Source organism: Lepus europaeus, chromosome 14 (genome assembly GCF_033115175.1).
Source record: "Lepus europaeus isolate LE1 chromosome 14, mLepTim1.pri, whole genome shotgun sequence".
Taxonomy (NCBI): Eukaryota; Metazoa; Chordata; class Mammalia; order Lagomorpha; family Leporidae; genus Lepus; species Lepus europaeus.
This window is the reverse complement of record NC_084840.1, coordinates 82,281,485-82,304,130: the sequence shown is the minus strand read 5'-3', so window position 1 is coordinate 82,304,130 and position 22,646 is coordinate 82,281,485. Positions and strand designations below refer to the sequence as shown.

Sequence of the window (22,646 nt, the reverse complement as noted above, 5' to 3'; positions counted from 1 at the left end):
TAAGTATGGGTTTAATGAAAAAATGTGAATGATAGTGTTTTAAGGAACCCAGAGGACATCTAGGGTTTCCAGCAGTGAGAAATTCCAAAAAGTTTCTTGGGTCCTCTTAGAAAATTTCTTTCATAAAAGGAAAAGCTATCAGAGTGGATCATACCTGCTTTTCTCTTGCTATATGTTTTCGTAAACTAGGGAAAGGGCATTGGCAACTGAGTCAGTAGCATTTAAAATCTACAATATTTTGTTCATGGTCAGTTCTCGTTTTGTGTAAGAACACGAGAGGACAAGAAAAAGATGTAGTCCAGAAGTCTTTACTTAGCACAAAATGCAAGCTTTTAAATTCCATTATTTGTCTTCTCCATCATTTTTCATACATCGGCAGATATGTCACTGGGGTCACACTCCCTGGAAAATCAGATCATTGGCCTTGGAGGTATACTCGGGGAATTTGGTGTATGATGAAGACGTTTCCACATAAGCCCTAGTCATGTCTTAGTTATATTTGCCGTCATTATCATTTTAGTGATCTCTTTGAATAGTGTTCTAATTCAATTCAGGTCTTCCAACGGGTATTCCTAGAGGAAGCTCTTTACAAAAATCAGAAGTCATTCTAGGGGACTGGGTTTTTGTCTCCTCCTGTGCATAACTTTGTTTCTTCCCAGAAATCGGCCCTGCCTCTGTGATGGTGGGAAACCTGGTGTCTGGAAAGAGGATCGCCCAAGCTAGTGGCAGAGACCTGGGTCAGATAGAAGACAATGATCAGGCCCGGAAGGTAAGAACGGAAGTGACAACCCCAGGTCTGGTCCTCTTGACTTAGCAAGCAGAGCTGAGTGAGTGCGCCCTGCTTTTCCACTTTGCATCTTTGAGGAGCTTACTGTCCTGCTGCCCTCTTGGTCCTACAAGAGACATCCATATGGTTTTATAAAGGAAACCTGTTTATTAGTGAATCTGATGTTTTAGAAAATGTCACAGTTGCACAGAAATGATTGAGGGATGTCATCTCCCAAGACTGGGAGGACTAAGGAAAAAGTTGGGGGATCCTCATGCCCCTAACCATTTCTTTCTAATTATTCCTACCAGCACAGATTGTCATCTCCCACTGCCTGACAGTGATCTTACTAGAAGATGTCATCCCTTAATGTTGGGAACACAAGAAACCATCGGTTCAAATCCAAGGTTCAGGAGTCAGACCTCCTTAACCGTAGCTTCAAGAGCTCCAGGAGAAATGCTCAAGCTTAGTGTGCCCACAGATGTCACTCATCTGGTCACATATAGCTGCGACTCCCCACCATAACCGTTTACCCTTGGCAGCACATAGGGTTCTCCAAAAGAGGTCTCATTTCACACAGCCAAAAGGAAATGTAACCATATCAGCCATTTAAAATACCACCAATTTAGTAGCTCTTGATCACCATGCACCTCCCCACCCCAACTTCCATAGTATATTTCTCTCAATAAAAGGCATTTAGGGTTGTACACAGAATATTCTGTATACCGACATGAAATAAGGCCGTCTTTCTTACTACAAGACTGAATCGATACCATGCATATAGTCTGCATAATTTGCAATGCACTTCAGTGACATCAGGGCATTGCCATTTAAACACATCAGCTCGATAGAGCCATTTAAGAAGAAGAAGAAGAAGGTGGGGGCCTGTTTCTCTCATTGCAGCCTGTGGACATAAACATTGCATCTTCTGGAAGCTGTAAGAGAAAGGATTTTCCATATCAGCTCCCACTACTTATCAGGGGAAAAGTTCTCCCATCCATGGGCAGACTTTCAGAAAACTTCCCTAGCCAGGGGTACAACACCAACCCTCTGGCTTCTGGGTGCAGTGAATTCTAAATCATTGCAGAAGAAAAGTTATAAGCCCTGCTGTGTTCTGTGGATGGTGGTGTGTCAGAGATTTTCCTGGAAATGAATGTTCTCATTTCACTGTGGAGAAGCATGCTGTTTGAAGACTCCGCACAGGTTCTATGGGCTTAGTCATCGAGATAGTCCCAACCCAGACTCCAGGGGCCTGATCCTAACGCTGTGTTCTGTTCCAGTTCCTGTTTCTCTCGGAGGTGTTGCAGTGGAGAGCTCAGACCACCCCGGACCACGTGCTCTACACGCTGCTCAACTGTCGGGTGAGGCTTGCTGGTTACCTGCTGGGGACCACACCTGTTCCTGGGGGAGTCTTGCTGCCTTATAGTATTCCTGCTTTCACTCTTTCACTTCAGTCCTGAAACTCCTTTTGCTTACTTATTTTTTGCTATTTTGACTAATGAGACTTTCTCATTTTAGGATTGCTTTACATCATGATAACTTGTTCATGTGCATTTTATCCATATATTGGAGATATTATCTTCTGTTGGGAACAATTACAGACCTATCATTTATTTATATTTTTCATTTGATTACAAAACTACTTTTTTATAAATAAGTACAGACTCAAGGAATGAAAATCTTTTTCGTTGTATAAGTGTAATTAATAAATTTTCATTTCATAAGTATAATGTATAATTTCCATTTCACATTAGAAAACCAGCTCATCAAATATTGTTTCATAATAGTCGCTAGGGTTAAGGCCTTGAGTATGTAGGCGCATATTTCTTAAAGTAAAATTAAATGCAAAAGTTTTAATATGATTATTAACTTTGCCATGGAAATAAGGCTTGAAAAATAGATTTAAAATCTAGCTCTTGGTAAATAGAATCTAATGTTCAAAACGTTATGGCTGTTTAGAGTTGCTAAATACCCAAGTCCTGCAGTATGTGAATTTACCTCTTGCCGTTTGAAGAATAAAGACAAATGAAATGCCAGTGACGTAGCTAATGATCCCTGAGTCCCTAGCTTGGGTTCCTGTTCTGAGACCGTGGGTTAGCTCACGGGAGTGGCCTGTGAACCTCCTCCACTCTACTCATGAGGTCCTGAGTGAGCGCTGAGTTGATCCCAGTGGTTGGTTTAACTGAATCTACTGAAGCCCATTTCCCAGGATGAATCTCTAGAAACAGGAGAGCTCATGTTCCCCAGATCCTTTTTGGCCCCCGTGTTTGCTGGGGCCCCTTCCCCTCCGTGCAGCCTCCCCACACTGACAGTCCACATTGCCTCTCGTGCTCACAGCCCTGCAGTAGCAGAGACTCCGTGTCTGAGGATCCGCGGTTACCATGAGCCCCCATCTGGAATGTCTGCCTCCCAGTTCTCACCTCTTTTTCCCTGACGCCTTCTCCAGCCAATGAATACAGATCCAGCCCTGTTTTCCAAACAGAGGTGTCCGCCCAGTTCACCCCTCTGGACTTCTGTGGCCCTGTCCAAATTTCCCTTTAATCTCCTCTTCTCTGACTTTCTATATCCTCTCCATGTAGGGCTTTACCTGTAAACTAGCGACTTTTTTTCCTTCTTTCCGGTGGTTCTCTAGAGACTTGCAAATCATCTTGAAAGTGATGACCTAGATATTGACTATGCCCTGCCTCCTATGCCCCTTCTCTGATCTCTTTAGCAAAGTGTGCCTTCTTCCCTTAATTTCCTTACTGTGTCTGTGGGGTTTATATCCTCTGTAAACCCCACACACACATTGCCCCCAGATGTGTAGGGTCTGTGCCTATCCTGTGTCCAGTCTGGAGGTCTAAATGAGTCACTTCAAAGTAGGAGACCCCCTACATACCTAAAGATTCAAAACATCTTCACAGACAGCGTGTCCCACCAGTAGATGGAAAATAGATTCTAGCCATGTCTAATTGAGCGGAGATCCCTCAGCTTGTTCCCTGGAGTGAAGCCAGAGTACTTGAGCGATTTCAGTCCTTTGCTATAGCTGGACCCAAGGTCTTCTGCAGAAACATGTTTCCTGGAAACGACTCATGTGCTTAAAAGGGGTTTCCCTAGGACCAACAGCAACAACACATGAAATGGGCTGACTTGGAGGGATCAAAGCCCTGAATAAATTTACTCGAGGTTAGCATGTAGAGTGCAGGTGCAAGGATACCCTTTCCTTCTAGGTGGGCTCTGCTGTTTCCTGGGGCTGTCTCCCCACGGAAGCAATTCCATCCTGAGCTATCTGAAGGGTCACAACATCACTTTTGTTACTCTCCTAAAATGATTAGATCCAAGCACCTGTGTTCATTGTTGCTGCTTCCCATGTACACTTGTGACAAATGTTCAACCTGGACTTTAGGTCAACAACATGATTTTTGTGGCTGGTCCACTATAATTTCCACCTAGATTAACTTCCACGTTCAACACTATCTGACAGAATTAAAATGGGAGCTAGGTGTGCAATGTTTTCTTTTTTTTTTTTTTTGTTTTTTTAAAGATTTATTTATTTATTTAAAAGTTGGAGTTACACAGAGAGAGAAGGAGAGGCAGAGAGAGAGAGGTCTTCCATCCACTGGTTCTCTCCCTAATTGGCCACAACAGCCGGAGCTGTGCCGATCCGAAGCCAGGAGCCAAGAACCTCCTCTGGGTCTCCCATGTGGGTACAGGGGCCCAAGGACTTGAGCCATCTTCTAGTGCTTTCCCAGGCCATAGCAGAGAGCTGGATTGGAAGTGGAGCAGCCAGGACTTGAACTGGGCCCATATGGGATGCCAGCACTGCAGGTGGCAGCTTTACCCACTATGCCACAGCGCTGGCCCCACAATATGTTTCCTAAAAGTAATATTTTAAAAACAAGCAGATGGGGCCATATGGGTGCCAGTTCGAGTCCCAGCTGCTCCACTTCCAATCTAGCTCTCTGCTATGGCCTGCGAAAGCAGGGGAAGATGGCCCAAGTCCTTGGGCCGCTGCACCCACGTGGGAGACCCAGAAGAAGCTCCTGGCTCCTGGCTTCAGATTAGCATAGCTCCGGCTGTTGTGACCAGTTGAGGAATGAACCAGGGGATGGAAGACCTCTCTCTCTGCCTCTACTTCGCTCTCTGTGTAACTCTGACTTTCAAATAAATAAATAAATAAATAAATAAATCTAAAAAAAAATTAAGCAGAAACAGGTGACATTCATTCTAATGATGACTTAAGTCACATAGCCGAAGTACTATTATCCCCCACCTGGCACCTGCCACAGGGCCAATACCTGCATCTTGGGGTGTGCATTTTTGCTGAGTCTGAATTTGGGCAGCCCTCACTCCCATCCTTTGACCATGGGCTCATTAGAGTGGTTGTTCCCTCCAAGATGTCAGCATGAGCAGTACTTCCATCATTTATTTGTGTGCTCTTGTCTGCTGCTGACATAGTAAATGGGAATGACAGCTGTGCAAGCAGGAAGCATGGTACAGTAGGCATGGATATAGTTCCTTAGAAATAGCAGGCGACTCACCTTCTTGAACATTCTTTGCATATAAAAGAGTATCTTTTAAACTTACATCTATATGTATTTATTTATTTACTTATTTGAAAGGCAGAGGGAAAGAGAGATCTCCTGTTCACTGGTTCACCGCCTAAATGGCCAAAACCACTAGGGCTGGGCAAGGCTGAATCTAGGAGCCAGGGACTCCATCCAGGTCTCCCACACGGGTACCAGTATCTGTTGCCTTCCCAGCATATTAGCAGAAAGCTGGATTGGACTCAAAGCAGCCCTCTGATACGGGATGCTGGTGTTGTAAGCAGTGTGCTGATTCACTGCAGCACAACACTGGCCCCAAAGAGCATCTTAAAAAAAAAAAAAAGTCCCCACACTTTTGACTTTTTTTTTTTTTTGCTTATATTAACTTCTTTAGAATTTTAAAAATTGACTTGAGCTTTTTGTTTACTCCTCATTGTATTTGTTGGTGATGGCTATTTGGTTTAATGTAAAACTTTAACATGGTGCTGAATTTACTTCTGCTGGCACTGAAATTTGTTTTCTTCAGAGTGAGAGTTAGCTGGTGCACTTAGCTGTGTTGCCATTTTGTCATCATGACCTCCAAGGTTCCTTGTAGGAAAAGTCAGCCCTAATCTTTATTGAAATAATGTTACCTACGACCTTCTTAGGCAGTGAGTTTCAGTGTGGAAACCTCAGTGTTTTCCACGAGTGTTGATAAGCAGTCCAGAGAACAGTGGCTGCTACTTGAGGACAAATGACTGTTTTCTGGAACCACTCACCTTGAACATTGTATGTTTTTTCTTAGCAAGTACTTGGGAAAGTAAAATGCGTAACTGGAAATTTGAGATAAAAGGTTGATAAAAAGTCTCTTGTGGGGTGGGGAGGGAGCATCCAGCTTAGAGGATAGAATGCTGCTTAAGGTGCCCACATCCCACATGGTGGTACTTGCGTTCAGTATCTGGCCCTGGCCCCTAATTCCAACTTCCTGCCTGTGCAGACCCTGGAAGGCAGTAGTGATGGCTCAAGTAATTGGGTTCCTGCTAGATAGATAAGTAGGTAGGTAGGTAGACAGGTAGACAGACAGACAGACAGACGGACAGACAGACTGGCAGGTAGTACTGAAGAGAGTCCAGATGTGACCTGTGTCACGTGTAGGCCCAGTGTCTGAGTCATGTCTCATTCCACCTGGCACGCTGGGGGAAGGAGACAAAGGGAAAAGTACTGATCACGGAGGCGGAGTGGCATTTGGGCTGCCAGCCCCCTCGCTGAGTCACGCCTCAGAGCGCTGCCGCAGGGGTGCAATGCGAAACCTGAATCTCAGCTTGCAACTCGAACACCAGTGCGCGCCGTGAACACCTCACCCCACACAGCGTGATTGCAGTCAAGAGAAGCCATTGTCGGTTCCGCATGTCCCTTCCATGCAGGAAAACCACCCATCTGGTGGTCACCTAGCCACGGAGGACAAGCCACTCTGTCAGACTGACCGTGAAGTAGCGTGCCTCTTCCCAGCAGAGGAGTGTTGAGGATGGTTTTGATTTATTTCAAGTTACTGAACGCACTGACTTCACCACTGCCCTGCCCCGTTATCGTAAGTGGGCCTGGAAGGCTTGCTGTTCGTTTCGTATGAACCCCTAAGAGGTCAAACAGAGTGCACGCAGTCTCAGACACACTCCTGGCTGCCAGCTAGCGAGTCGTCCCAGCCTCTCAAATCTCACAACCCAAGCAAGTGTGCACGTCAGAGGTGCTGTCATCGACAGGAGAGCAAAGTGACACGGGCTTGGCTTCAACTCGCAGAGGACAGGGAAGACATCAGCTCCAGAAATTGTGTCAGCCATACCATGCATGCTGCCTGCTTAAGACAGGCCCACGGGACCAGTGGGCGAGGAGGTGGCAAGGAAAGCCCATGTCACAGGAAGTCCCGATCCGTGCCGCCAGCTCCCTTCTGGAACATCCCACCACCTAGAGGTGCACCCGTTTTCCATGATGCTCGAGTTCCTTGTGACAAGATCAGCATACTCCAGTGTCGAGGGTAGACTTGAGGTCACACCACCTCCATAGCTGGGGGGATCGACATGGTCCCTGTGGACCCCACCATCAGCTGGGCTGTGCATCTTTGTCCCGTATTCACTTTGAAGGGCTGAAGAGAGGCTGGAGCCGAGGAACGTGTCTGCTGTGGTTTGTAGAAGCAGGAGCATCCCTGTAGGAGATGCTCAGAGGAACGGTCTCATCTCTCAGGCACCAGACTCGTGGTTGGACTGCCCCAACTCCAGTCTCGTATGAGTTGCTGCCTTTTACCAACCCATCTTTGCCGCATTTACTGTCTGGCTCTTTCGCTTTCCACATCTGTAAAATCAGTAAGTGTGTGATGAGAAGGTTGGATTCAGAGACGTGTAAGCTAAGCCTCTCCTCCACTGGGGAATCCGGTCTCAGCATCGTTGCTAAGGTCCGAAGACTGGCTTGCTGATTGCCTGGGCAGCCTTTCCCGAGCTGGGCCCTCTGCTGCCCTGGCTTACCTCACGGTGCCTGTCGAAGACACTGCCTTGGGGCTGGTACTGTGGTGTAGTGAGTTAAGCCACCACTCCTTATGGGAGCCGGTTCAAGTCCCAGCTGCTCCACTTCCAATCCAGCTCCCTGCACCTGGAAAAGCAGTGGAAGATGGCCCAAGTTCTTGGGCCCCTGCACCCACGTGGGAGTCCCAGAAGTTCCTGGCTCCTGGCTTTGGATCAGTCCAGCTCCTGCTACTGGGGAGTGAGCTTGTGGATGGAAGATCTCTCTCTTAGATACTCTCTCTCTCTCTTTCTCTCTCTCTCTCCCTCTCTCTCCCTCTCACCCTCTCTCTCTCTCTCACTTCGCCTTTCAAATAAATAAATAAATCTTTAAAAAAAAAAAAAAAAAAGAAAGACATTGCCTTTGCCTCCCAGTCCTGGCTGTGATAACCAGTTTTTTTGGGTAAAAGGCTGATGCTGGTGTTCACATCTTGATGCATAATAGAATGTTCTATCCCACCCTACCTAGGTCTCTCCTGCCCAACCCGTGTGCGTGTGTTCCTGACATGGGGCACTTGAGAAAGGAATTCTGATGTGTTTTTTTCTGACATCGTCCCTCTGTAACTGCAAAGGCTGTAATCACTTGGAAAAGCCCTCTAGCCTATTTAATCACTTAAAGATGGGATTTGCTTGTAGAGAAGCATATTTTAGAATAATTACAGATAACTGTTCCTATCCGGTAATGATACACAATTCTAAGTGTAGCCTTCAGAAAAACTCCTGTAGTTCACGGTTTACTCATGCTTTCCCTCGCAGCTTGGCCAATGAATCCCGTGCTATTTTGGTATTTCTAAGTACCTATCTTGCTATGGATCCGATTTTGACAGCCCTTCTTTTTAGGGTATGTTTCAGTCCAAATGTGTTCTTTGTTTGTTTTTACATATGGTAAAAGTCTACAAGAAAATATACTTGGTAATTTTTTTCTTTATATTTTTTGCTCGCCTTTTTTTTTTTTTTTTTTTTTTTTTTTTTTTGCCTTTTGCCTTTTGCCTTTTGGCCTTGATTCTTGCTGTCTCTCTTCTGGTATCAGGAATTTTTTTTTTTTTTTTTTTTTTGTGGTGGGAGAGATGATGAAAATGTTCCAACTAAATAAGAAGTACAGCACCAAAGCAGCATTGTGTTTATGAAGAGAGACAGCAAGAATCAAGGCCAAAAGGCAAAAAAAAAAAAAAAAAAAAAAAGCAAGCAAAAAATATAAAGAAAAAAAATTTACCAAGTATATTTTCTTGTAGACTTTTACCATATGTAAAAACAAACAAAGAACACATTTGGGGGATTGACTGTGGTAATGGTTGCACAATGTTGTGAATATGCTAAGAATCCTGGTTTCTAGATATTAAGCACATTGTGTGATACATGAGCTATATCTCACTATAGCTGTTATATCCAAAGAATGTTTCCCAACCGTTTGTTCTTATGATACTCAGGGGACGATAGCAAACTCACTGACGTGTGTCCAGCTTCATAAACGAGCTGAAAAGATAGCGGTGATGCTCATGGAAAGAGGACATCTGCAGGATGGCGACCACGTCGCTTTGGTCTACCCGCCAGGTAGAGTGGGGCTGAGCTGGCTCCCGGGAGGTGGCCAAGTGGGCACCTGTATAAAGAGGCCATGGGCTGCACCTGTTTGCCATGGAGTAAGAGTGACTGCCTCGTTATCAGACTTTGCCACTGTGTCCAGTTAGCTTCTACCTGGGTTCATTTGGGTCTAGTCAGTGCCACCCACAAGGATAAGCCGCACATTATGTTATTTTAGAGGCTTACATAATGAGGTATTTACAAAGACTTTTATAACGGAGGTAACTACTCGGTGCTTAAGAATTGAGTGGTTCCTTAGAGAAATGATGCAGAAATTACTTCTCAGCTGCTTTGATATCTCATGCCTAAAAGAAAAGGCCCAGTGCAAGTGACCACCAGGCTTCCCAGCACCCACATGGGTGAAGGAGTCAGTTAAAGATTTAATTGTTTGCATGACCGTCTAGCTTCTCCCAGACTAGCACTGATGCCGCCTGGGATGGCAGCCATTGAACAGTTGGATCTGTTTCAAATGAGTATTTTTGTTTGTTTGTTTGTTTCTTGTTGTAGGAATAGACCTCATCGCAGCATTTTACGGTTGTCTGTACGCGGGCTGTGTGCCAATAACTGTCCGTCCTCCACACCCCCAAAACATTGCAACGACACTACCCACTGTCAAGATGATTGTGGAGGTAAAGACACCTGGAGGTGCCCCAGCACATCCCCTGCCTCGGATCTGAGAGTTGAGGGCGCGGATCCCAGACTCCGGGGTCTCAAGGGGTCTTGCTCGCCAAAGGAATATACCTGGGTCCAGAATCAAAGCAGTAGGACAGAAAGTGCTCATGTCCGCCTTCAGGGCGCCTCGTTTTGGAAGCAAGAGTTAAACTCGTGCATGCATGGGGCCAGATAGTAGCAGACACTGCAGCGCCTTAGAGAAAGCAGCTCCCTACGGAAGCCACTTCTTCCACTGCTGAAGACTGCCCTGCCTAACCCAGCTAAGCAAAACCAACCACTTTTTTTTTCTCCTAAAAAGTTACAAGTTTCCTGTTCATTTTGAAACTATACATTTGTCTTAACCGTTTTAAACCTGGACAGATGTTAAGAGTATCATGATACATATTTCCTCCTTTGGAGGATGAACCACAAAGAGCAGAACAGGTGTGGGCCAGAGAATACACTGGTCAGTGTTTCACCTGTGAGTACTCTTATAGTGATGCTGTACTGTTTCTACGACGGTTACTTCTGCTAGAAAGTATTTGTGATGTGTATTCAGACACGTGACACTTTGAGCAGAGCAGAGCTAAGACTGGAAGCAGCTAATTTCAGTGATATTTGCTGAGTGCATTCCTAACACTGGATACTGCTCAGCTCCAGGGGCTCCAGAGGCTGCAGGTGTCGGGTACTTTGCCTCCTGTACTTGGCCTGTTGCTTCGGTGAGCAGAGCCCTGGCTATCATCCATCACAGGAAGCAGCGCTCTCAGTTGTCTGATTTGCCCGTGAGAGCCGCCTGGTTTCACCGTGCATAACGAGCTTTAGCCACGTATGTAACAAGCGCTCCTTGAAACGTTTCATTCCTGGTTTGTATTCCTCCCCTGCATCCTTCCTTCTGTGGTCCTCAGGTGAGTCGCTCTGCCTGTCTGATGACAACCCAGCTGATCTGCAAACTGCTACGGTCCAGAGAGGCGGCGGCAGCTGTAGATGTCAGGACGTGGCCCCTTATCCTGGACACAGGTCAGTCCTTGGATAAGACAGCTGCATTTGCTGATTTCCTGCTTTTTAATGATGTCAGACGGGCTTACCGCTTTGTTTTGCTTTCCAGACGATTTGCCAAAGAAGCGGCCTGCCCAGATCTACAAACCTTCTAACCCTGACACACTAGCTTACCTTGATTTTAGTGTGTCCACAACTGGGATGCTAGCCGGCGTAAAGGTGAGAGACAGAGTCTGTGGAATGTGCAGGCTGATGACACGTGGGTTACAGGCCACGTGGTGACTGTCAGCTTCTGTTCTTGTGCATAATAATGGCGCTCTGATAAAGCATGGAGGGGTGCAGATGTGTTTTGTTCAAACTGTTAACATGTGCAGTCATTTCAGTAGCTAACTTTCCAAACATTCCAGCTTCTTTCATGGAAACCACATCACCAGCCCGCAGCAGAGTAACTGCATGTGTTTTCCTTTCTCGCCTTGGGTCTCAAATCCTGATACTGTGTTGTAAAGATTTGCACAGTGCAGCCTCTTGTTGCTTCGGCGCTCCATTGTAACTTGTCAGATTGCTGCTCAGTGAAGCTGCAGTGATGTTTTGCCCTGTCAGAGAACGGATCTGCCAACGGGTCACCCAGAATCAAAACCCTCGCAGCTCAGACATGTCCTTGGTCAGGTACTACACAAAACTGAACCATGGAAGGCTCTTCTCTCTCTCTCTCTCTCTCTCTCTCTCTCTCTCTCATCCTCCCTTCCTCTCTCCCTCTCTCCCCACTTTATTTACCTCATTTAGTGTTCACACTCCCAACTACCCTTTACTAGAATTTGAGATGGTATACCAAACTAATTACAATAGGAAATAAATCAATTTTTCAAAAGCTTATGAAAAGAAATACTTTTAGGCCAAGGTGAATTAGATACTATGGTACTGGAGTTAGCTATCCAGCCTCCTATTGTTACACCCAAAACGGAAACACATACCCTTGATTATACCATATGCATGCCCTACAGAAGTATGAGCTATGATATTAAATCTGTCTCAAGAAATATATTCCTGGGGTGAGTATTTGGCATAGTGGTGAGGATGCCGCTTGGGATGCCAGCATTCCCTGTCAAAGTGCCTGGATTTGAGCCCCAGCTTTGCTTCTGATTCCAACTTCCTGCTAATGTTCACCTTAGAAGGCAACAGGTGGTGGCTCGAGTACCTGGGTCCCAGCCACCCATGTGGGAGATGTGGGTTGAGTTCCCAGCTCCTGGCTTTGGCCTGGCGCAGTCGCAGCTGTTGTGGGCATTTGATGTACATGTGAGATCTCTCTGTCTGTATTTGTCTTTTTCTGTCTCTGTCTTTCAAATTAAAAAAATAATTAGAAAATAAGAAACAAATTTCTATATGAAACAAAGATAGTGTGATACATGACTTTTCCTGATGCTTCTATTTTATCTGTTATGTACCCCCACAAAATCCAGAGGTGAGTAACTAGATGTCCTCTTGAACTTACATAAAAGTTCTTTTTAAAACACCTGACCACTTGATTTATATGATAAACACCACCTGAGGTTAAAAAAAAAAGGTGATGTCAATTAATGAAAAATCCCTATGCTATAAGAATCGAGAAACTTAGAACAGAATTGAAATTGTCTGGCTTTTGCCCTCTTCCTCGTGGAAATCCCCTCTACTTTGTGAGCTCATTGGTTGCAGAGGTGGCCATTTTTCTCAGAATGAAATTTTTCCTTCTTTTCAGCTTTTGCACAAAAATGGCTTCGAGTGTTTAACTAACTCCCATAAAAATTGAAAGTGAAATAGACTGTTTTCTCCATAATGGTTGCTGTACACATCTGATGTTATATGAAAGCCATGAGTGTATGCTTATATGTTTAATTTACATTTACAGTTTCACCCATTGAAAACTGTGGGTTTGAGTTCCAAAGACTCCTTCGTAGATCCCAACAGTTGTTCTGGATAAACAAGGAGGTCAGGTAGAGGCCACACAGCATTCCACAGTCCAGATCAGTCACCATATGGATTTCCCTAAGGGATGTTTTAGAACTCCCGGTGGCTGTCCTTTCCACTAAGGATTCTTCCAGGATCTTCCCTGCACCCTCAGGTGGTGTCCAGCCAGGAAGTGGATAACTTAATTTTAAGATTACTGCCATGGCAGGTAGGCCTGCCCGGGATAAAGTCATACCACATGTTCCCAGAATACATACAGTGCACCTCGTCTCTAGTTCTTGTCTCTAGTAGATATGTGTCTACTCTCAGTATCTCTCAGAGCAGAATGTTAGAGTCTGCCACTTGGGGTTTTTGGAAAACTATAAGAAGTGCGAGTTTTTCTCATGTAGGTTCAAGAGAGGCATTCCAACTTGGGCTCTTTGGATTATGGTGTTGGCAGGGTCCAAGATTTTAATTTTTTTTTTTTTTTATTTTTGACAGGCAGAGTGGACAATGAGAGAGACAGAGAGAAAGGTCTTCCTTTTGCCGTTGGTTCACCCTCCAATGGCCGCCGCGGTAGCGCGCTGCGGCCGGCGCACCACGCTGATCCGTTGGCAGGAGCCAGGTACTTCTCCTGGTCTCCCATGGGGTGCAGGACCCAAGTACTTGGGCCATCCTCCACTGCACTCCCTGGCCACAGCAGAGAGCTGGCCTGGAAGAGGGGCAACCGGGACAGGATCGGTGCCCCGACCGGGACTAGAACCCGGTGTGCTGGCGCCGCAAGGCGGAGGATTAGCCTAGTGAGCCGCGGCGCCGGCCAGGGTCCAAGATTTTAATGAGCTTAGAGAGAGAGTATTCAACTTTCTTAGTTCCGTTTTTCTTTTTTATTTCCCCATAGATTAATTTTTAAACTTTAGATTAACATGTTAAAAAAATGCAGCAAGCTTCACAGATTTGTATGTCATCCCTGTGCAGGAGCCAGACTAGTCTTCTCTGTATTGTTTAATTTTAGTATATGTGCTGCCAAAGTGAGCACTTAATTCTCTTTCACTTGCCTTTTTCCATTCTTGTTTCTCTCTTCTCTCCATAATTGGTGCTATAGAATGTCTTGATTTTTGTATATAAGCCATGAGTATATGTTTATACATAGTAAGCACTTAATATACTAGCATTTGCTAAGCTGGACTGAAGCACTCAATTTTCCACCTTAAAATAATGCCTTGCACAGAGCGCTGATGTGAATAAGAGGATAAATTTGGTAGGCAGGGTTTTACTAACTCTTGATCCAGAGAGCCAGGACGTTGGAGGAATGTTTTATAAGTCCTGCCTAATTTCTCCTTTTTAAGTAAATATTGTGGCTTTAAAATCAAGTTAAAAAGAATTAGTCATGTTTTGTGAATTCAGTAAAATATCCATGCAACTTTGTCCTGGGCAGAATGTCTAACAGTGACCCAACATTTTACAACCAGAGCTTCCCTCACCCCCAGTTTCTCTCCTCTCTTTTCTTATAGTGATGAATAACTGGGAAACTGGGCATTTGTCTTCATTTTCCTGCTTATTACAGTGCTACAGTGCTCTGTGCTGGCCCTCTTTATAGGTTAGCCCTGAATGGGATGCTATTTTGGATTACCTTATCACATGTTTTAAAACCATTAAACTTAATACAGTTTTCCATGCTTTTTCTCTTAGGTTTCATTGGCTAGAACGTTTCTGTTAATAGGACTGATTTTGTTGTTCATATGTCACAGTGTTTCTAAAGAGTTCACATTATATACTAACTATAGTGGGACTATGGGAGTGGTAGAGGGGAGATACAGGTCTCGGCTGTAGCCTTGATTGGGGTGGAGTGAGACTGAGTTTTGACTGCCATCTTATAGCATAGTGTCACAGTTGTCAAAGGACAACACAGGGCTGGTATAAGGAGGCCTTGCTTCTAAGTCCGGCTCTAACTTGCGTGCCCACCAGCAAATCCTTCAGTGTCTCTGAGCCTCCCTTTCCTAATCATGAAGACGATTTTCCAGCCTGTGTTAACTGGCTGCCTATTGCATGGTACGTCCTAGCGATGTCACAGGAAGAAGGCACAGCAGAAACAGACATGAACTGTGATATCTTCTCCCACCTAATTACAGGTTGTTGTGGGGGGCCTGTATGTGTCATTGGCTGTTCAAATGCTCATTCTGTTGCTGCAGTTACTAGATCTTGGGGGACCAGAAAGTCGTGAATGCTGTTCACTCCTTGAACACAGGAAGACTGCTGAGAACATCAACAGCTCACTCTCCCCTAACACTGCATAACCCGAGCTTGACTAATGGTCGTCCCCAGCCCTGGAAGCATCTTTCAGACGTGTGGCGTTAGGTACTGTGCGTTCAGTGCAGCCTCGTCACCTTACTGACGTCCTTTGGGCGTCAGGTACCTTGTACTCAGCACAGCTTCACTGCTTCCCCGATGTCTTCCCGCATCAGGAACTGTGCACTGAAGGAAGCCTTTCTGTCTTGCAGATGTCTCACGCAGCCACCAGTGCCTTTTGCCGTTCTATTAAGCTGCAGTGTGAGCTTTACCCCTCTAGAGAAGTGGCCATCTGTCTGGACCCTTACTGTGGACTTGGATTTGTCCTCTGGTGCCTCTGCAGGTGAGATTCTTCTTTAGTGACTTTTGTTTAGGAAAAAAGGCAGTGGGTGGAGGTGGAGGGAGGATTACGGGAGGACCCTCTTTTCTAGACGTTTGGCCCTACCAGACACCCTGGGCTGTGCCAGCTGCAGTGGAGGTGTGGCCTGCACTTGAGTGGCAGCAACCCTGTCTGTGTGCCTCTCCCTGCAGACCCAGCTGTTAGGGATAGAACGAGTGCTTGTGGCATTTCCCTCTCTGCAGCGTCTCTGACATTTTGAAAGATCTTACAGAGATACTGTCCTCTAAGGCTGTCCTGAGAAGTTCTCTCTTTGGAACCCTTATTTCTCACAGTCCAAAGTGCCTATAAAACCTGGCAGTGAGGCCTGGCCTGGAATTCTTGTTGAATCAGTGGATGTTATAAGCTCTTGGCTCCTTCTGCCTTTTCCCCAACTCTTACCTGGAGGAGGCCGTTGAGCTAGGGATGTGAGAGAGCAAGCTCCAGAGGGCAGAGCGCACCTTTCTGTGTGCAAACTGCTCTCCACTCGGCAGCCAGCGCCACGCCTGGCTAGCAGCAAGCGCATGGCTTACGGGATGAGTGAAACAGGGGGTAGACAGGTCTTTCTTTTTTTCTCCGGATTACACATGCATGTTCATTGTAGAAATTTTAGAAAATACAAAGTAATACAAAGAAGAAAATAAAGCCATTAATAATCGTACTACCTAATAAATGATGATTCCAGTAAGTATCCACTATTAGCATGGTATATAGCCTTTCAGAGTTTATTTCCTCAAGTGGCATAGTGTTTTTATGAATATTATTGTACATATTTATATAAAATATGCTGTAATAAACCAGTGCTTCATGTGTATCAGCATTTTATCAATTTTGTTTCATCTATCCATCTACTTTTTTCCTTCCTTTTTTACAAATGGAGCGTTTTAAAGCAAACACAAATATCCTAAGACTTTGTCCATAAATCTTTTAAGAGTGTATACAGTTTTATAAATAAATATGCATTAATATATCTATAACGCCAGGATGCTACAGAATGAAGCTGACTATAAATTTTCTTAACAGTCTATGGTGGAAATTTTCTTGTCTTTAAAACTCTCCTCTAGTGAAACATGTTTAAAATAGTCACAATATTTAATAGTTTTAGACTGGATTAAAATGCAAGTGTGTATTTTTGGAAAACACTGTCACTCTAGTTGGGACAGTAAAACTTTCAGAGAAAGCAGGAGTAGAGCTGAATCACTGACATGGTTAACGACTTCTCTTCGGTACAAATGTAATTGCTTCATAACTTTTATTTCCTTGGGAAATAGCTCAGAACATTTTCCAACAGTTGAACCAAAGTGCCCTGAGACATAGGTGCCCAGCATGGCAGGGAAGCTGAAGCCCAGCCCGAACCACCGCCTTTATCAGAGGCTATATGCACTTGTACCAATATAGGCAAAGCCAATGAATGGAAGACTTCTGCTTCCACAGGCTTCCCAAGCCTGACTCACCAGGAAACCCACAGAGAAGCTTGTTGGAGGAAAAGTACATTCTCCGTGTGAATCACTAAAACACAGCAGCTTGGAGGGGTCATCCAGGCTGCACTCAGCCTGTATTTCAGAAGCATCTTTCCCGCAAATCCATTCAGAAGTCACAGCATCACAGCATTCCCACGATCGCCTCTGCAGTCATGAAACCAAATGTACAGCGACTGTAAACTTCTTTATTTTCTGAAATCCTCCGGAGAAAGAGATCCCAATGGTTTTGCTTCCAAAACATCACACACACACACACACAAACATACTCCTCTCTATACAACCACTAATATGAAGGCTAAAAATACAGTTATCATCACAGCACTGTTCTAGAACATTCCCAGCACCCTAAAGTAATTCCTGTCTATTTTGTCAATCTCATTTCCAACCCTACCCCCAGCTGACCAGCATTCTACTTCTTGCCCTTTAGAGTTGCCTTTTTGCTATTTTCTGTAACACAATCACATAATATTGTGAGCCTGGCCTCTTTCACTTCGTATAATACCTCTGATGTTCACTGACATTTTAGTAGTGCTTCATTGTGTAGATATGACAAATACTATTTGTCCATGCACCCACTGGCAGACATCTGGATTGCTTCCTTGTGACCACGGTTCCTATGAATAATCACATCAAGTCTTCGTGTGGACACACATTTCCTTTCCTGTTGGGGGTGACAAGGGATGGAAGCGAAGGGCCACACAGTAAAAATGCTTCTGCAGATTACATTTCTATCAACAGTGTAGGAGAATTCCAGTTTGTCCACATTCTGGATTACTGTTTTGTGATGTAACTTTGGAGTCAGGTAATATGATTCTTCCAACTTCATGATTTGGTCTGTTTGGTTATAGCTGCTCTAGTGAGTGAAGAGTAGTAACTCACTGCAGTTTTCATATGTTTCCGTAATGAACATGGACATCTTTTCATGAGGTTATTGGCCATTTGTATGGTTTCCTTGGATGAAGTGTCCATTTAAATATCTTGTCCATCTTTCAATTACATTGCTCATCTTCTCACTATTTGAGTTTTAAGAGTCTCTTATACTTCTGGTTAGAAGAACTACCCAGATATCCGATTTTCAAATATCTTTTTTTCCCAGACTGTGGTTTGTTGGTTCACTTTCTTAATCGCCTTTTGGTATGCAAAAGTTACAAGTTTTGTTTAAGTTCAATTTATTAATATTTCGTTTATGTATTATACCTTTGGTGTTGCACTTGAGGATTTTGCCTAACTCAAGACTACAAAGAATTCTTGTTTTCTTCTGAATTTTCAATCTTACATTGAGACCCCTAATCTTTTTTTTTTAACTTTTATTTAATGAATATAAATTTCCAGTGTACAGCTTATGGATTACAATGGCTCCCCCCCCCATAACTTCCCTCCCACCCGCAACCCTCCTCTCTCCCGCTCCCTCTCCCCTTCCATTTGCATCAAGATTCATTTTCAATTCTCTTTATATACAGAAGATCAATTTAGTATAAAGATTTCAACAGTTTGTACCCACATAGAAACACAAAGTGAAACATACTGTTTGAGTACTAGTTATAGCATTAAATCACAATGTACAGCACATTAAGGACAGAGATCCCACATGAGGAGCAAGTGCACAGTGGCTCCTGTTGTTGACCCAACAAATTGACACTCTAGTTTATGGTGCCAGAAACCACCCTAGGCTGTCGTCATGAGTTGCCAAGGCTATGGAAGCCTTCCAAGTTTGCCGACTCTGATCATATTTAGACAAGGTCATAAAAGACAGAGTGAGGATAGTAACCAATGATCCTAAGAGTGGCATTTACCAGGTTTGAACAATTATACAGCACTAAGTGGGGAAGAGGACCATCAGTACACACAGGTTGGGAGTAGAGCCATTGGTGGTAGAGGTTATGATTACACAGGAATGAGGCCCAAGTACGTTAGACAGGGTCTAGAACAAAGGACAGAGTCATTATTAGAGGAGCTAAGAAAGGTGCTGTCTAAGCTACAATTAAGTTTTCTGATTGAGAGGCAAATAGAACCTGATAGAAGGGGCTTGATAATAATCTGGTGGGCTTTAGGCCTTTTAAGTTAAGAGGCCCAGACCTACCTATCTCTTCACATGGGGTATATCCTAAGGGAGGTGTGAACCTCCTAGGGGAAAGCACTCTGTTGACTTTCATTACTTGGCTGGCCTGGGAGGAGAGCTGGCCAGGTAAAGGCAGGGGGCATCTCTAACAAGAAATTTACAGTTCTGCCTTCAATGTTGCTGACCCTACTTGACCATCCCAGCAGCTGCAGTGGTCACTTTGGAAGTTGGGCTGAGTGAAGGGCTTTTCAGCTTAGAGCCAGTAAGATCTGTGGCTCTGACCTGGGCATCCTTCGACTCCAGGGCAGGTCCATTTCCAGGGATCCAGCTCTTGGCAGAGCTGCCAGGGCTCTTCACAAGCTGACTTCTGCTGAAGCCCAGGCTTACCACATTGAAAGCCACTGCAGTGGACTGGCCTGTTGGGTCTCCTTGAGGGCAGATCACTGTACAGATCAGCCATTAATAGGCCTGCCACCCATTGCTTCTGATGCCTAGCTTTCTTTTCCTCCTGGTTTGTGTTAAAGCAGACCAGAGGATGCAAGTCAAGGGAGTGCTCAAGTCCCATCTCTAATCTTCGGTGGCCTGAACTACAAGTCTATATTCACAGGCATGTTCTGTAGTAGTTTTTCTAAGGTAGACAATGCCCATGAGGAAAATTATATTCTCGCTTAAAAACTTTCTTTCCCTTTTGTCTGAAAGGGAGGTTTTTTCTGCTTACTGTATACTTTGCTGATGGCGAAGTGAATCTAGCTTTGAGATTATTATTTAAGTTCTTATTTTGGCTATGCTATTACAGAAAAATGTTAGCCATCTCTTTTATAAGGTCTAAAGATTAAATTGTGCATCCTACAGATTCCTTCATAATAGAATTAGTTTCCTACCTTGAAGAGAATAGAGAAATGAAAGAACAAGTTGGGCTTAGAATAGAGAAATGAGGGAGCAAGTCCTAGATCGCTTGCTGACAATAGCAATATCACATGGATACTTAGCAAACAGTTTCAACCATTAGATAACAACTTAAGAAAACATTTACCAGATGGTCCAATGCCTTCTATAAATTTTAAGAATCATGTATTTGAAAACACCTCTTAAATATCTAACATGGTGTAGTTTGTTTAACCAGTAAACTTAAGCACAACCATATAAAATGTTTTTAGTTTCTTTCTACCAACACGTTTAAAACATATGATACACAGATTCAGGTCACACAAATTAAAATGTATCTTTGATTGATTTTAGCAGCTTAAATTTATGGACAATGTTATCTATAAGCCATTTAAAATAAAATTCTTAATAAAATTTCCCCATGTGGACATACAATATGTACACACATATAACATAGCATAGTAGACCAATATAGCAATTTTAATAATAGCTTTTAAAATCTTTAACTCTTTTTGTAGATTGCCAATTGATTTGAATTGCTTTTTGTTTTTAGTAACCTCAGTTAACCATACTTTCAGTTGGTACTGTTAATACATTATTGGCTTCATCTGTTTACAGAGCCATCCCAAAGTATTGAATACAGTAGAAGTGGCTGGAAAAAGTCCATAGGAACCTATAGGAGGACAGCTAAACACAGAACCAACAACGCTTTAGTTTTATGAGCAGCAAATCATATATAACTGTGGATGACAAAAGACTTTGTCGCCATGTTTAAAATTATAAACTCATCAGCCAACAAGAGGCACTTGCTTACTTCACAGTATTTTTGAAAGCACCTGTAGGATTTTACAATTATTTAACCCTTTAGGCCTCTGGGGCTTTCACATTGAGATAACTATCATGTCTAGTAACACAAGATCATTAGACTTTTTAATTCTCAAACATTTGTATTAATAGCATTTTCCATTATAGAAACTTAAAACTTGGTACCACGTCACATCTTGACAGTACTTCTAATATAATCCAAATAGCCTGATTAGTCGGTGTCTCTATAAGATGAGAGACATAGGTCCTTCGATTTTTTCAGTTGGGCCCAAACTGGAAAAACCAAAGTCCAGGATTTACTGGAAATTTTAGAGACCAGATTGTTTGAAACTTTGATTTTTTGAATGCCTGTCAAGAATGCCAAGAAGGCTCAAAATCCAAAATATCTGGTTGAAATAAGATTCCTTAAAATCATGACATAATATAGACCAAATTTGATCATTGTTACAGGTGATTATTCAACTCTTTGAAAATAAGCACATATTTCAATAACCCATAGCTCTTAATAAAAATCCAGCTGTTTTTGAACAATTAGAATTTAACAGACATCAAGAGAACATCATAGATTACTTTAACACATTCCTTTAACAGAGCATCAGAGTTTAATTCTATGTCAAAGAGAAATTGAGCTTCCTGTGATCTTTTGCTGTGAGGTTTCCTTCCTTTACCTTTTTTCATATTGGTGACCGTGTTTCTGTGTTTCTGTATGTAATACATCTTTAAGCATCTTTTGCAGGGCTGGACGAGTGGCGACAAATTCTTTCAATGTCTGTTTGCTGTGAAAGGTCTTTATTTCACCTTCATTCACAAATGAGAGCTTTGCAGGATAGAATATTCTGGGCTGGCAGTTTTTCTCTCTCAGTATCTGGGCTATGTCTCGCCATTCCCTTCTAGCTTGTAGGGTTTCTGATGAGAAGTCTGCTGTGAGTCTAATTGGAGATCCTCTAAGAGTAATCTGGCGTTTCTCTCTTGCACATTTTAGAATCTTTTCTTTATGTTTCACTGTGGTGAGTTTGATTACAACATGTCGTGGTGAGGATCTCTTTTGGTCATGTTTATTAGGGGTTCTATAAGCTTCCTGTACTAAGATGCCTCTGTCCTTCTCCAAACCTGGGAAATTTTCTGCTAGTATCTCACTGAAAATGCCTTCTAATCCTTTCTCCCTCTCCATGCCTTCAGGAACTCCTTGAACCCGAATGTTGTGTTTTTTAATAGTATCCTGTAGATTCCCGACAATATTTTTTAGATTTCTAATTTCTTCTTCTTTTCTTAGGTTTGCCTGTTTCCTTTCCTGTTCTCTGTCTTCTAAGTCTGATATTCTCTCTTCTGCTTCGCCCATTCTGTTTTTAAGGCTCTCTAATGTGTTTGTCATTTGATCTATTGAATTCTTCATTTCGTTATGATTTCTCGTCACTATCACCGTTTCTTGTTCCACTAGTTGTTTCATTTCATTTTGATTGCTCCTTAATATTTCATTTTTGCACGAGAGATTTTCTATCTTGTCCATTAAGGATTTCTGTAGTTCAAGAATTTGTTTTTGAGAACTTCTTAATGTTCTTATCAATTTTTTGAGATCTGCTTCTTGCATTTCTTCTATCTCATCATCTTCATAATCTTGAATTGGGGTGTCTTTTTCATTTGGGGGCGTCATAGTGTCTTCCTTGTTCTTGTTACCTCGGTTTTCGCGTTTGTTGTTTGGCATGTTGGAGATATTTGGTTTCTTCACTGTGGTGTTTTTTCTTGTTACACTATGGCTCTAGATTAAGTGGACT

General features: G+C 43.4%; 1 protein-coding gene and 1 non-coding gene across 3 annotated transcripts in view; one reads left to right on the top strand and one right to left on the bottom strand.

Moving 5' to 3' along the window:
• DIP2C (disco interacting protein 2 homolog C) overlaps positions 1-22,646 on the top strand; it is a 485,199-nt gene that overhangs the window by 397,154 nt on the left and 65,399 nt on the right. For both annotated transcript variants that reach the window (XM_062211075.1, XM_062211076.1), the window contains 7 exons: positions 660-769; positions 2,047-2,127; positions 9,245-9,368; positions 9,903-10,024; positions 10,952-11,063; positions 11,152-11,261; positions 15,461-15,591. In XM_062211075.1, the coding sequence (XP_062067059.1) occupies positions 660-769; positions 2,047-2,127; positions 9,245-9,368; positions 9,903-10,024; positions 10,952-11,063; positions 11,152-11,261; positions 15,461-15,591 (790 nt within the window). The remainder of the gene's footprint in view (positions 1-659; positions 770-2,046; positions 2,128-9,244; positions 9,369-9,902; positions 10,025-10,951; positions 11,064-11,151; positions 11,262-15,460; positions 15,592-22,646) is intronic.
• On the bottom strand, positions 13,893-13,998 carry LOC133774032 (U6 spliceosomal RNA). Its single transcript, XR_009868013.1, has one exon. It is a non-coding gene; the product is annotated as a U6 spliceosomal RNA (small nuclear RNA).